The 12,397-nt window shown below is 54.8% G+C and overlaps 1 protein-coding gene across 1 annotated transcript in view; it reads left to right on the top strand.

Annotated features, from left to right (window-relative positions):
* Positions 1-12,356, top strand: part of LOC130853933 (cadherin-23-like) — a 429,317-nt gene extending 416,961 nt beyond the window's left edge. The window contains exons 41-47 of the mRNA XM_057736393.1: positions 2,552-2,773; positions 3,043-3,162; positions 3,823-4,003; positions 8,925-9,058; positions 9,626-9,835; positions 10,365-10,472; positions 11,898-12,356. Coding sequence (XP_057592376.1) covers positions 2,552-2,773; positions 3,043-3,162; positions 3,823-4,003; positions 8,925-9,058; positions 9,626-9,835; positions 10,365-10,472; positions 11,898-12,254 — 1,332 coding nt within the window. The 3' untranslated portion in view covers positions 12,255-12,356. The remainder of the gene's footprint in view (positions 1-2,551; positions 2,774-3,042; positions 3,163-3,822; positions 4,004-8,924; positions 9,059-9,625; positions 9,836-10,364; positions 10,473-11,897) is intronic.
* The last annotated feature ends 41 nt before the right edge of the window (positions 12,357-12,397 follow it).

The following is a 12,397-nucleotide window of genomic DNA, read 5'->3' as shown; positions in this document are numbered from 1 at the left end:
CAACCCCTTTCCCAGAGGGCAAGAACACCTGAGCTGGGTCCAGTCCCCCTCCCCTCCACTTCCTTCCTCCCCACCACACTCCTCCCCATTGAGCCTCCTGGGTTTGCGTCAGGGTGAGACACAGAGGCCGTGCCTAAGGTGTGGGCGTGGTCTAGAAACCTCAGGCACTCATTCTCCAGGGTCAGGGCAGGAAGGGCTTGGCTGAGAGGGCCTTTGGGGCACCAACGTCCTCCTCACTCCAGAGGCCAGGGGGAGTCAGACCCCCCTCCCCCTCCCAATCTCATTGCTGGTCTCAGAGAGAAGGGGCCCCATGGGGCAGCCCTATTAGAACCCCCACTCCCAGCCCCTGCAGCCTACACGATGGCTAGACCCACTTCCAGGAGTCTGGGAAAGTAGGAAGTATCAGTACCATCACTCCTGTTGGTGAGGCTAGACTCCAGCCCTTGCCAGCCGTGCAGGGCTTGCGTGTTCTTGCTTGGCAGGAGGGGCTCAAGAGGAGGCCGTGCTGGGCTCCTCACCGACGGTAGGTGCTCACAGCTGGATCTGTGTGCAGCGCCACCCGGTGAACGCAGGGGCCTTCTTTGACAGCCATCTTTACTCAAATATTTGGGGCCTCCACCACCATTTTTAATGGAAACTATACAGACACATTATGGGAAAGATTGTAAAATTTATGAGCTTTCAAAGATAACATGAGATATTTCAAAGGAATTTCATTCTTGACAAATGTTTCAGGCTTTTCCCCAACTCAGGGCACGTTGCCTCTCCACTCCAGTGGGAAAGTTTGAGAAATGTAAAAATAATGCATTTTCCTTCTCTGTGTGATTGTTATTTTTATGAAGATTCATTGAGAGTCTAAGACCCAGAGGAATACCCCCCTGATGGAGGAGGGATTCAGATTGATGGTGGCAGACCAGATCCTCGGAATGTCTGAGCCAGAAGGCATGTTAAAGAACAAGTCAGGTCCCAAAGGACTTCTGTGACATGTCCAAGGTCACAGAGCCCATCTCAAGGCTGCCAACCCTGCCTGCTTTGGAAACAGTTCCAGCAACCACCTAACATGTGTCCCCACCCCCACCCCCCACTGCCAGAGCTGCAGCTCAGGGGATTCATGGCCTCCGCAGAGGCAGTGACAGTCTTCTTGGGTTCAGGTGTTCTGTCCATTTGTACATCCTTCCACAGGTGGTTCCAGAGCCAACCAGACCCAACAAAATGTGCATGCAAGTTTTCTACATCCAGCTTTTTTGCACCACCTGCTTTCTGTTCCCTGCCCTTGGCAATGGCCTGGTCATATTCTCTCTACCCAGATGTTTTTGAAGTTGTTACAACCTTATTATTTTGTATTAGTCATTAATTACAGTTTGCATGAGTCAGGGTCCTGGCAGGAAGCAGATGGCTCGCGCAGAAAGGGCTCAGCTGAAGAGAGTGTAATGGAGGGCCTGTTAACAGAGGGCTGGTGAAGCACCTGTAGGCTAAAAACTGGAGGAAGCCATTACCACCCCCGCGTGCAGAAGGACAAGAAGAAGGGGTGAGGTGACTGGAGCCCAGTGAGGGTCAGAGCCGTGAAAGAGGGGCCACCAGGCAGGAGGAGGCCTCTGGCAGAACTGCAGGGAGGAAAGGAGGGAGTCTTCTGTCTTCTGCCAGGACCTCCCAAATCATCTGGAAGCCAAATGGCAAGGGAGCCCGGGTGAGGCAGTCCACAGAGGACATCCTCCCAGGTGGAGAAACAGAGAAGGGAGGAGGGCAGCTGAGGGACAGAAAATACCAACCCATAGCTATTTTCTTTCTTCCAGTTATTTCTTCTGCTTGTGAAGTGCCATATCAACCATTTCTCAATGGTTCTTGAGTGCTGCTTGCTGAGTTTCAATTGGCTGAATATTACCTGTGGTCTGACTGGACCAAGCAGCCAAAAATGGCCAATCACAGGAGGGCATGATGTGAAATTGTTCTTGCAGTGAAGTCATGCACCGTGAGCTTTATTTTTCACAGCTCAACAAATTCTGCCCATGTAATTGCCCTAAACACAATGTCCTTCCTCTCAAAAATGGTGAAAATAGATATTGTTTCCATTTACATGAACAATGGGTAAAGCTTAAATGGGTGGGCTGAGTACATCACATTCTTGCCTTCTGTGATCTGGAAAGAGGCCCAGGGTCAGTAAGGCCCTGGCCCAGTCAAACCTATGGGCTGGAGGCATTTACTGGGATTCATCTCATATGTCAATTATAATCACTAGATCAGTGTGCTGACAAGGATACTGAGGTTGATCTCAGCAGTGCCGTGATTGATTAGTGATGTCTGCCATGGGCATGGACATAAGAGTGGTGGTGCAAGTGCCATCTTGGACCTACGCAGTTACCCAGCTTGGCTTTTGGTGGAGCCTCTGTGATTCCTCTATCAGCCTGTGACTTCCCTCACTCTCATCCTTCTCCCTTTCCCTCACCATGTTGGGTCACACTGAGGAAGTTCAGCCTAGGAATATATCCAGCTGGCTCCACCTCAAACCTTCTAGCCAGCTGACCAAGGAACCTGATTATGTTCTTCTGCACAGGCCACCACCCATGTGTACGTGACCATCGTGGATGAGAACGATAACACACCAGTGTTCCAGCAGCCCCACTACGAGATCTTGCTGGATGAGGGCCCAGACACAATCAACACCAGCCTCGTCACCATCCAGGCACTAGACCTGGATGAGGGGCCCAATGGCACAGTGACCTATGCCATAGCTGCAGGCAACATCATCGACACCTTTCGTATCAACAGGCACACGGTCAGCAGCTGGTGGTGGGGTCCAGGAAGAGGGTCAGGGATTGGAGGGGAGCTCAGCAGCATCTTGGGGGTGGGGGCAGAGCAAAGACGGAGTCCAGGAGGAAACTGTGGGGACAGCCAGTGTGGAAGGATGAAAAGGTTGAGTGGGGCCTGGTTTGGAGGACAACAGGGGCTTCCTATCATGGCCAGGATGTCAGGACCTACCTCCTTGGATGGTCAGAGGGTGCCCTAGACCTGCCACTCATTGATCCACCTCTCCTTATCCCACAGGGTGTCATCCGTGCTGCCAAGGAGCTAGACTACGAGATCAGCCATGGCCGCTACACCCTGATCGTCACTGCCACGGACCAGTGCCCCGTCTTGTCCCATCGCCTCACCTCCACCACCACGGTGGGTGGGTGTGTGGGGGGGACACAGCCCCAACTTGGGGGTGGGGTAGCACAGGTCACAGAAAGCTCCTGTGGGGAAGCAGGGTAGGGAAAGATTGGCCATGAGAAACACTTAAATCCATGAGCCCTGTCCTGATCTCAGCAACTCACCCAAACCTGCAGTGTGACTTTGAAGAGAGTACTGAACCTCTCTGTGTGGCTACAACTATCAGATAGACGATGACACCTGCCTTCCTCCCCTTTAAACTCTGGTCAAGCCAACAGGGGTTCACGTTCCTGATCTTCTACTTCCTAACTGTGTGACTCTGGGTAGGTCACTTAACCTCCCTGAGCTTCACTTTCCTCCTCTGTAAAAGGGGGATAATAAAAAACTGTGTCAACGTGTGGGAGGAGCAAATGATACCATAGTACATAGATAAAATGACCACAGTACAGCGATAAATAGAAGTTCATAGCATTATTATTAATAATATTATTATGCCCATAGAGAGACTTTGACAATAATAATAATATCTTATCCCCATGCATAGCTTCAAAGGCCCTCCCACATCCATTAATATGATTCTTACATCAGCCTATGAGGCAGAATTATCAGGTCCAGTTTATAGATGAACAGGGCTGGCTGGGATGCGGTCCTGACTAAGCTCACCCATCATCTCAGGTGCTTGTGAACGTGAATGACATAAACGACAACGTGCCCACCTTCCCCAGAGACTATGAGGGGCCATTTGATGTCACTGAGGGCCAACCAGGACCCAGAGTGTGGACCTTCCTGGCCCGTGACCGAGACTCAGGCCCCAATGGGCAGGTGGAGTACAGCATCGTGGATGGAGACCCTCTTGGTGAGTGGGGCCTGAGCTGGGTGATGGGTGTGGCACGACCCAGTGGGCCTCTCCCCGACCCCACTCAGGAGCAGGGTGAGAAAGGAGGTCTCAAGGTAGTTGGCCCCACCTTTGTACGATCTTGCCCTCTCCAGGCCTCAGTTTCCCCATCCGTAAGGTGATGGAGATAATCTTCCGGGAATATGGTGAGAACACTCTGAAATCTGGGAGCAGAGGCTGGTAGCCTTGGAAGGTCACAGACTTCTTTGAGAATCTGATAGAAAATGCCCCTGTATCATACCCAGAGAAAAGGCTCCAGGGAAGAGGAAAAACGAGCATCCTTGCCCCAGACCTTCAGGACCCCCAGATGCACATGTGCAAGGAGCACCCAGATTTCTCTGCACATTTCATCATCCTTTAATAGCTTTCACAACTAACGTGACTGTTCTCCTCAGTTGAAGAACTGAGTTTGCCTGGCCAGAGCAATTTCTCAAGATAGTTTTTACTCATATTTGTAGAGTAGGAATTCCAAACTCAAGGCCTGCTGGGGCCATGCAGGGAGCACACATGGGAGAAAAGGCCTGAGCAAGAGAATAGGGAGTAGTGGGGGCTGTGGCAGCCGCAGCTCCGCTCCTGTCGACTGTGGTCAGGTTGAAATGCAGGCCTGTGGGGGAGGCCTTCCCATCTTTAAAAGAAATGCTGGAAATCCAAACCTTTGTGAGACATCCTGATTTTTAATTGATCACTCAATAAATATTTATTGAGCATATTTGCTGATCACGTTCCAGATGCTGAGGATACAGAATGGTGAAAAACAGACACAAATCCCTGCCCTTATAGAACATATGTTCCAGTTAGAAGATACAGGCCATGAATATAGCTGGTTAAGTAGATGACTGAGTCTGTTGGAAGGTGCTAAGTGCTGTGGAAAAATATAAAGCCAGGAGGTGGGGAGTGCCAGGGTGAAGGCTGTAGTTTTAGAAAGAGTGCTCAAGGAAGACCTGTGCAAGGAGGTGACATTTGAGCAAAGACCTGAAGAAGGTGAGGAATGGGTCATGCTCATCCAGGGAAGAGCATGACAGACAGAGGGAGTAGCAAGTGCAAAGGCCCTGAGGTCAGACTGTGCCTGGCTTGCGCACCGAGGAACAAAAAGGCCCAGTGGCTGGCATGAAGCCAAGCAAGGAGAAGAGTAGGATGAGATGAGATCAGAGAGGTAACAGAGCCAGATGTTGGGTCTTGCAGGCCATTATGAGGACTTGGCTTTTTCTCCGAGTGACATGGGAATGGCTTTGAGCACAGGAGGGATGTGATTTGACTTAGATTTCAACAGGGGCACTCCAGTTTCTCAGCTCAGAACAGACCATAGAGGTTAAGGAATGCCTGGTAGGAGCCCTTTGCGGTCACTCAGGCTAGAGATGCACAGCTGGGACCGGGGACGCAGCACTGGAGATGGTGAGAGCACTGGTACGTTTCATAGACAGCCAACAGGATGTGGTGACTGATCAGATGTGGGACGTAACCAAAAGTCAAGGATGACGACACCAAGGTTTTGGCCTGAGCAGCTGTGCTGTTAGCGGACGGGAGGACTGTGGCGGGAGCAGGAAGGGGGGGCGGGGGTGGGGGTGGTCGGGGGGTGAGGTTAGGTTTGAGATGTCAGATAGGCCTTGGATATACAAGCCAGGAGTTCAGGAGAGAGGTCTGCAGTGGAGATAGATATTTGGGAGTAGTCACCCCAGAGATATTTAAAGGCCTGAGATGAGAGGAGTGCACTGAGACAGCAGACAGAGGAGAGGTTATAGAACCTGGGATGAATTTTCAATTAAGAGGCTAAAAAAACAACTACTTCTGTAGGGCCAGACTTGGAGCCCCTGCTGTCCAGAGCTCGTGGTGGGTCACTCTTTTCTGACATGTCATCCTTTTGCATCCCAAAAGTCCTTTCTCTGGCCAAGCACTGTGCCTTCCTGCTCTGCAACCAGCAGCACATGGGCCTTTCTCCTCTGCCATTGTCACACACAGCGGTTGTGTCATTTCATGGGAGTCCCACTCCTGTTCGGGAGGATGCCAAAGCCTGCTTGACAGGTGGGTGCTGGGTGGGCAGTTCAGCCCCCTCCCAGGAAGGAGCCCTCTCTGCACCCACCTCCAGAGTGCAGGGCTCACACTCATGCCCAGCAAACTGCAGATGGCTCCCTGCCACAGGCCTTTGCAGTCCTGAGCAGAACCTGCCTCGTTAAATGTACACATCAGGGCCAGCCTAGGAGCTTGGGGCCTCAGAGGGGCAGGCAGAGAGGCAGGCCCCTGGAGGAATCAGAGGGGCCAGGAGTTTCCCCAGGCTAACGCAGCCTGGGTTTCCCTCCCCCTGGGAAGGAAGAGTAGACATTCAGAGCCCCAGGATAACTTGGGGATCACTGAGCACTGCCCCCGCTCCAGAGGCGATAAGCAGAGGGTGGGCGGGGTGGAGCGGATGACCTAGTGTTTTGCCGGAGCGGCTTGCACGGGTCACGACATCCACTCCCCACCACTCTTCTCACCTCCGGGTTCACTGATACCATGTTGGGAATTTGAAAAATTGACAAACACTATAAATCAGGGCTGTTTTCCATGGAGAGCCAGTTTAGCGACACTGAGGATGAAAGGATATGCTCCAAGCCACCCAGCTTCAAGGTCTCCTCCCCACCACTGCAGCCTGCGCCTGGAGGGGGCTCCTGCTGGTGGGGAGACGTCAGGGCTGCCTGGGCTCTTACAAGCCCCACTAAGCTGCAAGGAGACACGTGGTCAAAGGGCAGTTGGGAAACAGGCCGTGTCACTTGCACCTTTCCAGCCAGCCCCAGCCTTCTCAGAACCTCCAGCGGCCCCTTCTGGTCAGGTCCACTCCTTGGACCGCTTTCTTACATCCTCGTCTTCCATGTAAGCCCCCAGCTCCTTCACAGGGGTGCCCGGGCTCCCTTTCAGGATGCCCTTAATGATACAGAGAGCTGCCGTGGGTCCAGCACACACGAGCTGAACTGGGCCTCGACCAGCACCGGCCCAGCCCTGCGACACGCCACTTTTTTAGCCCACTTTTCAGATAAGAACATCAAGCGAGATTTAACCACATGCCCAAGGGCACATAGGAACGAAGTCAGTGTGCAGACCTGGATATGACTGATGGAAAGCCTCAGCTTTTAACCCTCTATTTCCAAAAGGAGTGGAGTGATGGGAGGTGCAGGCCCCAGGGCAAGCTGCTGAGGAGGGTAATTTTCAGTGTGGGGGCCTTTGACCTGTCCATTTCCCCCAGTGAGCTGACCTTGTGGGGGTCTAGCCTGGGCCCAGCCCCCAGAACCTCAGGCCTGCTCCCCTGAGCCTTCAGGACCTCTTCCCGTCCTTCAGAGGCACGGCTGGCTTTGGAGAGAAGGCAGCTGGCCATCTGCTTGCACGTGGCCAGGGGCTGAGACAGGGCTGGGAAACCCCTAGAAAGGGAATCCCCTGTTCTTTGGAGACCTTGGAGTATCAGGCTCAGGAAATCCTGCTTCAAGCAGCTGCTGCCCCTCTAAGCAGGGTGTAGCGTATAGGGCTGCTGGGAGCGGAAGGGCAGGTGGGAAATCCCAGCCGCAGGGGGGCTGTGGAGGGGCTGTTTTGGTAAATCAGAGCAGTAGGAGCCGGGGGCAGGGCGTTGCGAGGTAGGATGTGTAGGCAGAAGGGGGCAGGGGGTTGTGAGGCAGGTAGAAGCAGGCAGAGAAAATTGCTGGGGAGCTTGGGCCTCTGTCCTTGCTGTGCCCTTGTGTGCTGTGTGTCTATGAGCAAGTCAGCGCCTGCTCTGAGCCTTTTCCCCCAGAAGTCAAAAGGGAAAGTGAAGGAAGTAACTTTCTCCCTGTTCCCAGTTCCTGGAGGAGTGCATAGAGATGACCCCCTCTTCCTGACGCTCTCCCCTCCTCCCTCATTCATTTTCCCCGCTTTCCTCAGCCCCCTGAGCGCTTCCATCCAACCAGGACCCCACTTGCTCCCCTGGCATCCTGCCCCTCTGCTCTCCTCTCTACCCCCTCCCTGTCCTTACCCCTCCCACCCTGGTCAGCGCTGAGTGGTAAGTCTCATGGATGCAGAGATGCAGAACCCTGGGTTCTGTTGTTTACTTGCTGTGGGGACTTGAGCAAGTCACCCCCCTTCTTTCCTGTTTCATTTTCCAAAGGACACGGGATGGTCTCTGAGGTCTCTTCTGGTTCAGAGCCTGAGCATCTGAGGTTCTTGTTCTAGACACTCTCAGACACCTGGCCCCTCAGCCAGGCCGAGACCAGGATTGAAGCCAAAGGGCCAGCGGAGGGGCCTCAGCAACCTCAAAGAAAGGAAATCAGGGCCAACTAGGGGCCACGGGGTGGCCGCAGGCCTGGCAGAGCCCTGGTTGTGCTCCGTCTGGCTCCGTACAAGGCTGAAGGGAAGGCCGTTGGGGGCTTCCCTGTCCTCAAAGCCTCCCACTCCCTCCTGCCCTGGCGCCTCACGACTAGCAAGTGTTCCTTTGGAGTAAGTTTTGCCCTTCCCCGATATCCTGTTTTACAAGATGTGGTATCTGGAAAGGATTGCACATGACAAAGTTTCTGACACCTTCATTATTTGATTTCGGATCCACAGTGGTGGAAAAGAGCACGCTTGTGTGGAATGGGAGCCCCCACTTTTTCAACATGACCGTCTCACCCAAAGGTGGGCCCCTGGCCTGGAATCTCAGCTATATCAGGGCATGAGTAGGGCCCTGCCCGCTTGTACCCCTAGCTGTTATCTGCTCCCCGCCTCCTGCACGTCCCAGCCCTTGGCAGGTCCCATGAGGATCTGAGGCGGGGGGCGCTGGTGGGCCCGCACCCCAGCTGTCTCCAGCCCTGGGGAGTAAGGCTCACTAGAGGACGCGGGAAGAGGCCTCAGCTGTGCACCACTCTTGGCCGTTCTCAGCTAACTCTGGCCTCCCCTGGGCGACACCCAGGGGAGTTTGTGATCTCTCCTGTGGAGGGGGTGCTGCGGGTCCGGAAGGAAGTGGAGCTGGACCGGGAGACCATTGCTTTCTACAACCTGACCATCTGTGCTCGAGACAGAGGGGTGCCCCCGCTCAGCTCCACGGTGAGTCTGGGGGCCCCATTGCGCTGGCTTCACCTCCCTACCCCCTGACCTCTCCTTAGAGACGCCTATAAACACCGCCACCTTCATGCCCAGGGTGGCCTCAGGCTGCTCTGGAGCCAGTCCAGGCCCTCAGGGCCCCTAACAGACCTGCGAGTGCCTCCTGGGGCTCACCCGTGGAGGCTGAATCTGGGGCCTGGCAGCCACGGCCACTCGGAGCTCCCCGGGGAGGCTACCCTGTCAGCCAAGCCTCCGCGCCTGTCACTCTGCTGTTTCCATCCCGCCTCTGCCTCTGCGTCTTTTCTGCTTCCCTCTTACCCTCATTTTCATCCTCCTGCCTTTTTTGTTATTTTCTTTGTCTTCCTCTCTCCTCCCATGACCAGCTGCACCTTTCCTTACTCAGTTACCACCCCTTTGCTGGCCTGCTCCATCTGCACCCTCTCCTCTTCGGCTGCCACGTCCACCGTCCCTTTATCTACCTCCTCTCTCTCCTCCGTCTCCCCTGGGCCCCCCTTTCTCCTGGTCCTCCTCCTCCACCGCCGCCTCCTTCTCCGCCCTGACATGCCCCAGATGCTGGTGGGGATCCGGGTGCTGGACATCAATGACAACGACCCTGTGCTGCTCAACCTGCCCATGAACATCACCATCAGTGAGAACAGCCCCGTCTCCAGTTTTGTCGCCCGCATCCTGGCCAGTGACGCTGACAGTGGGTGCAATGCCCTCCTCACCTTCAACATCACAGCAGGCAACCGAGAGCAGGCCTTCTCCATCAATGCCACGGTAGGATGGGTCTGACCTCAGGGAAGCCCCCAGGATTTTTCCTAAAAGACAGGACCCTGCCCTAGGGGCTTTTCCACTCTGCTGTCTGGGCTTCTGTTGGTTCCACTTCCTCCTCAAGTCTCTACCCTCTACTGGGATGTGGGGGTCTCAGTGGGAAGCATGGAATCTTGGATTCCTCAGTGAGCCACTTTTGGGGTCCCTGTCACCCCAAGGCGTGTCACGTGCAGGGATGGGACCAGAGCTTCGGTACCATTGGTTTGTACCAGCATGCACCAAGAAGTTCTCACTTGGTCTCTTGGAGTGTTACCGGCTGCTGACACCATTCGGTCCTCAGAGGGACCATCCCTTTTAGGCAGCTCTTGCCCTGACAAGACCCTGCTGGCCCATTTTGGCCTTCTAGACCATATCTTTGGCGATTTGGGGAGATCATTCATAACCACTCCTACAGGTGGAGCAGTTGGGCCTCTGTGAGCCAGAGCCCAAAGTGGGAGAGAGGTCACTGCTCAGCTCACTAGCCTCTACATCCCAGACAGGGATCGTCACTGTGAACCGGCCCCTGGACCGCGAGCGGATCCCAGAATACAAGCTGACCATTTCCGTGAAGGACAACCCAGAGAATCCACGCATAGCCAGGAGGGTGAGGCTGGAGGGCACGCTGGGGAGCAGGGCTGGTGCTGGATGTACCCAGGTGGCATGGCCCCGGGGTTAGATGCACAGGCTTTAGAATGGGCAACTTCTGGGTTCAAACCCCCTTTCTGCCTGTCCGTGGGTATGTGGCTTTAGTAAGTCAGTGTCTCTGAGCCTCCACTTTCTCTTCTGCAAAATGGACACACACCTACCCCAAAGTCATGGAGAGGACTTGAAGGAGCCAATATCTGTAACGTCCTCCGCACCGTGCCTGGCACATGGCAAACTCTTGGTAAACAGCCGCTATCATCATTTCTCACTAAACCACTACTACCTGGGCACACATGACAGTGATATCTTGCCAGGGCGGGGGGGGTGGGGTGGGTAGGCAGTGTACTCACAAGCACATACTCTAGGGTTCTGAAAGGGTTGCATGTTCCAGGCGGCTTTTCCCTCAAAAGCCAAACAATTGGCTCTCTTTACTAAGAGGACGTGGGCATTGCGACGAAAACAGTCCATGTGGGGTAGGGATTAGCCCTCTTCCCACCCATGAGGTCTGGGCTTAGAGCCCTGGCCAGGAGCCCTAGGGCCCGGCTCATCTCAGCTCTGCTTCTGACCAGCTGCATGGCTTAGCCCTTTCTGGGCCTCGGTTGCTGCATCTGTACAGGCTGAGGAGACTTCGGGCTGGAGGTCCTCACAGGCTGCTGGCGTCTCTCATCCTGGGCTCCTCCCTTTCCTTTCTTCTCTCACTTCCTACCTCCCTCTTCTCTCCTGCTGTCACTCCCTGTCCTCTGCCTGTGCCTTAGGAGGGCCTGGGTCACCTGGAAAGCAGCAGCACTGAGCGGTGGGAATCAGGGAGCGTGGAGGCCGGGCCCCCCTCTACTGCTAACCTGCCATATGGCTTTGAATAGTCACCCCCCACCCCGAGCCCTGGTCCCCCCACCTCTGCAACGGAGACGCATTCGGGGTACTGGGAGGTTCTCAGAGATGAGGATGCTAACTGTGGTTTTTGAAAGGTATGAAGGGCAGCACTGGGTGAGAGTTTGTATGAACGCTGACCAGGGCGCCAGGCCAGCCTGGAAACTAAAGCTCATCTTCCTGACTGAAGGCCTTCCTCACCATGAGGTGGAGCATGATTAAATATCCTTCACATCCATTCTCCTGGGAACTTCACAACATCTCTGTGGGGGAGTTAAGATCCCCATTTGTCAGATTGGAAAACTGAGGCCCAGATAAGGGGGAAGATTTGCCTAAGGCTACCCTGTGAACTGATAGCACAGCAGGGGCTTGAACCCAGGTCTCTGGACCCGTGGCGTGGGCTTTTTCATCATCTACCTCTCTACCTTGACCCCCTCTGACTTCCAAGAGCTCCTCCCACTGGAGCACTTTGCTAGGACCTGGCCCACAACCCGTTCTTCCATGGTGCCTCCCACAGGATTTTGACTTGTTGCTGATCTTTCTCGCCGATGAGAATGACAACCGGCCCCTCTTTACTGAGAGCACCTACCAGGCGGAAGTGATGGAGAACTCTCCTGCGGGTAGGTGCTGGGCCCGCCTGGGAACTCCCGCTGCTGCCAGTCACCACCTGGGCCCCAGATGCCTGAGGACCTCCCTTGTGCCTGGTGGGGGCCCAGCTGTGGCCTGGCTGAACACAGACCTGGCAAGTGCAGAAGGATGTGGAGGGCCCACAGCTCTGAAGAGCTGGTGGGCCAGGGCTGCCAGGCCTCTTAGGGGCCACCAAAGAAGCCACAGGTCTGGTTGGAAGTGGCCATTGGTGCCCAAGGTTGTCTGAGAACAGCCCCACTGCCCCTCCTTGAGGGGCATTACGGTGTGAGGACTACCCAGGAGGGGAATAAGCCCAGCCCTCCCTGCTCCCTGCGCTCCAGGAGCGTAGGGCATCCTGAGGGCTTTTGAAAGCTCAGGGAGCATCTGTAA

Source organism: Hippopotamus amphibius, chromosome 5, assembly GCF_030028045.1.
Source record: "Hippopotamus amphibius kiboko isolate mHipAmp2 chromosome 5, mHipAmp2.hap2, whole genome shotgun sequence".
Lineage (NCBI taxonomy): Eukaryota > Metazoa > Chordata > Mammalia > Artiodactyla > Hippopotamidae > Hippopotamus > Hippopotamus amphibius.
Note: the sequence above shows the minus strand (reverse complement) of the source record. Positions and strands in the feature narration are given on the sequence as shown.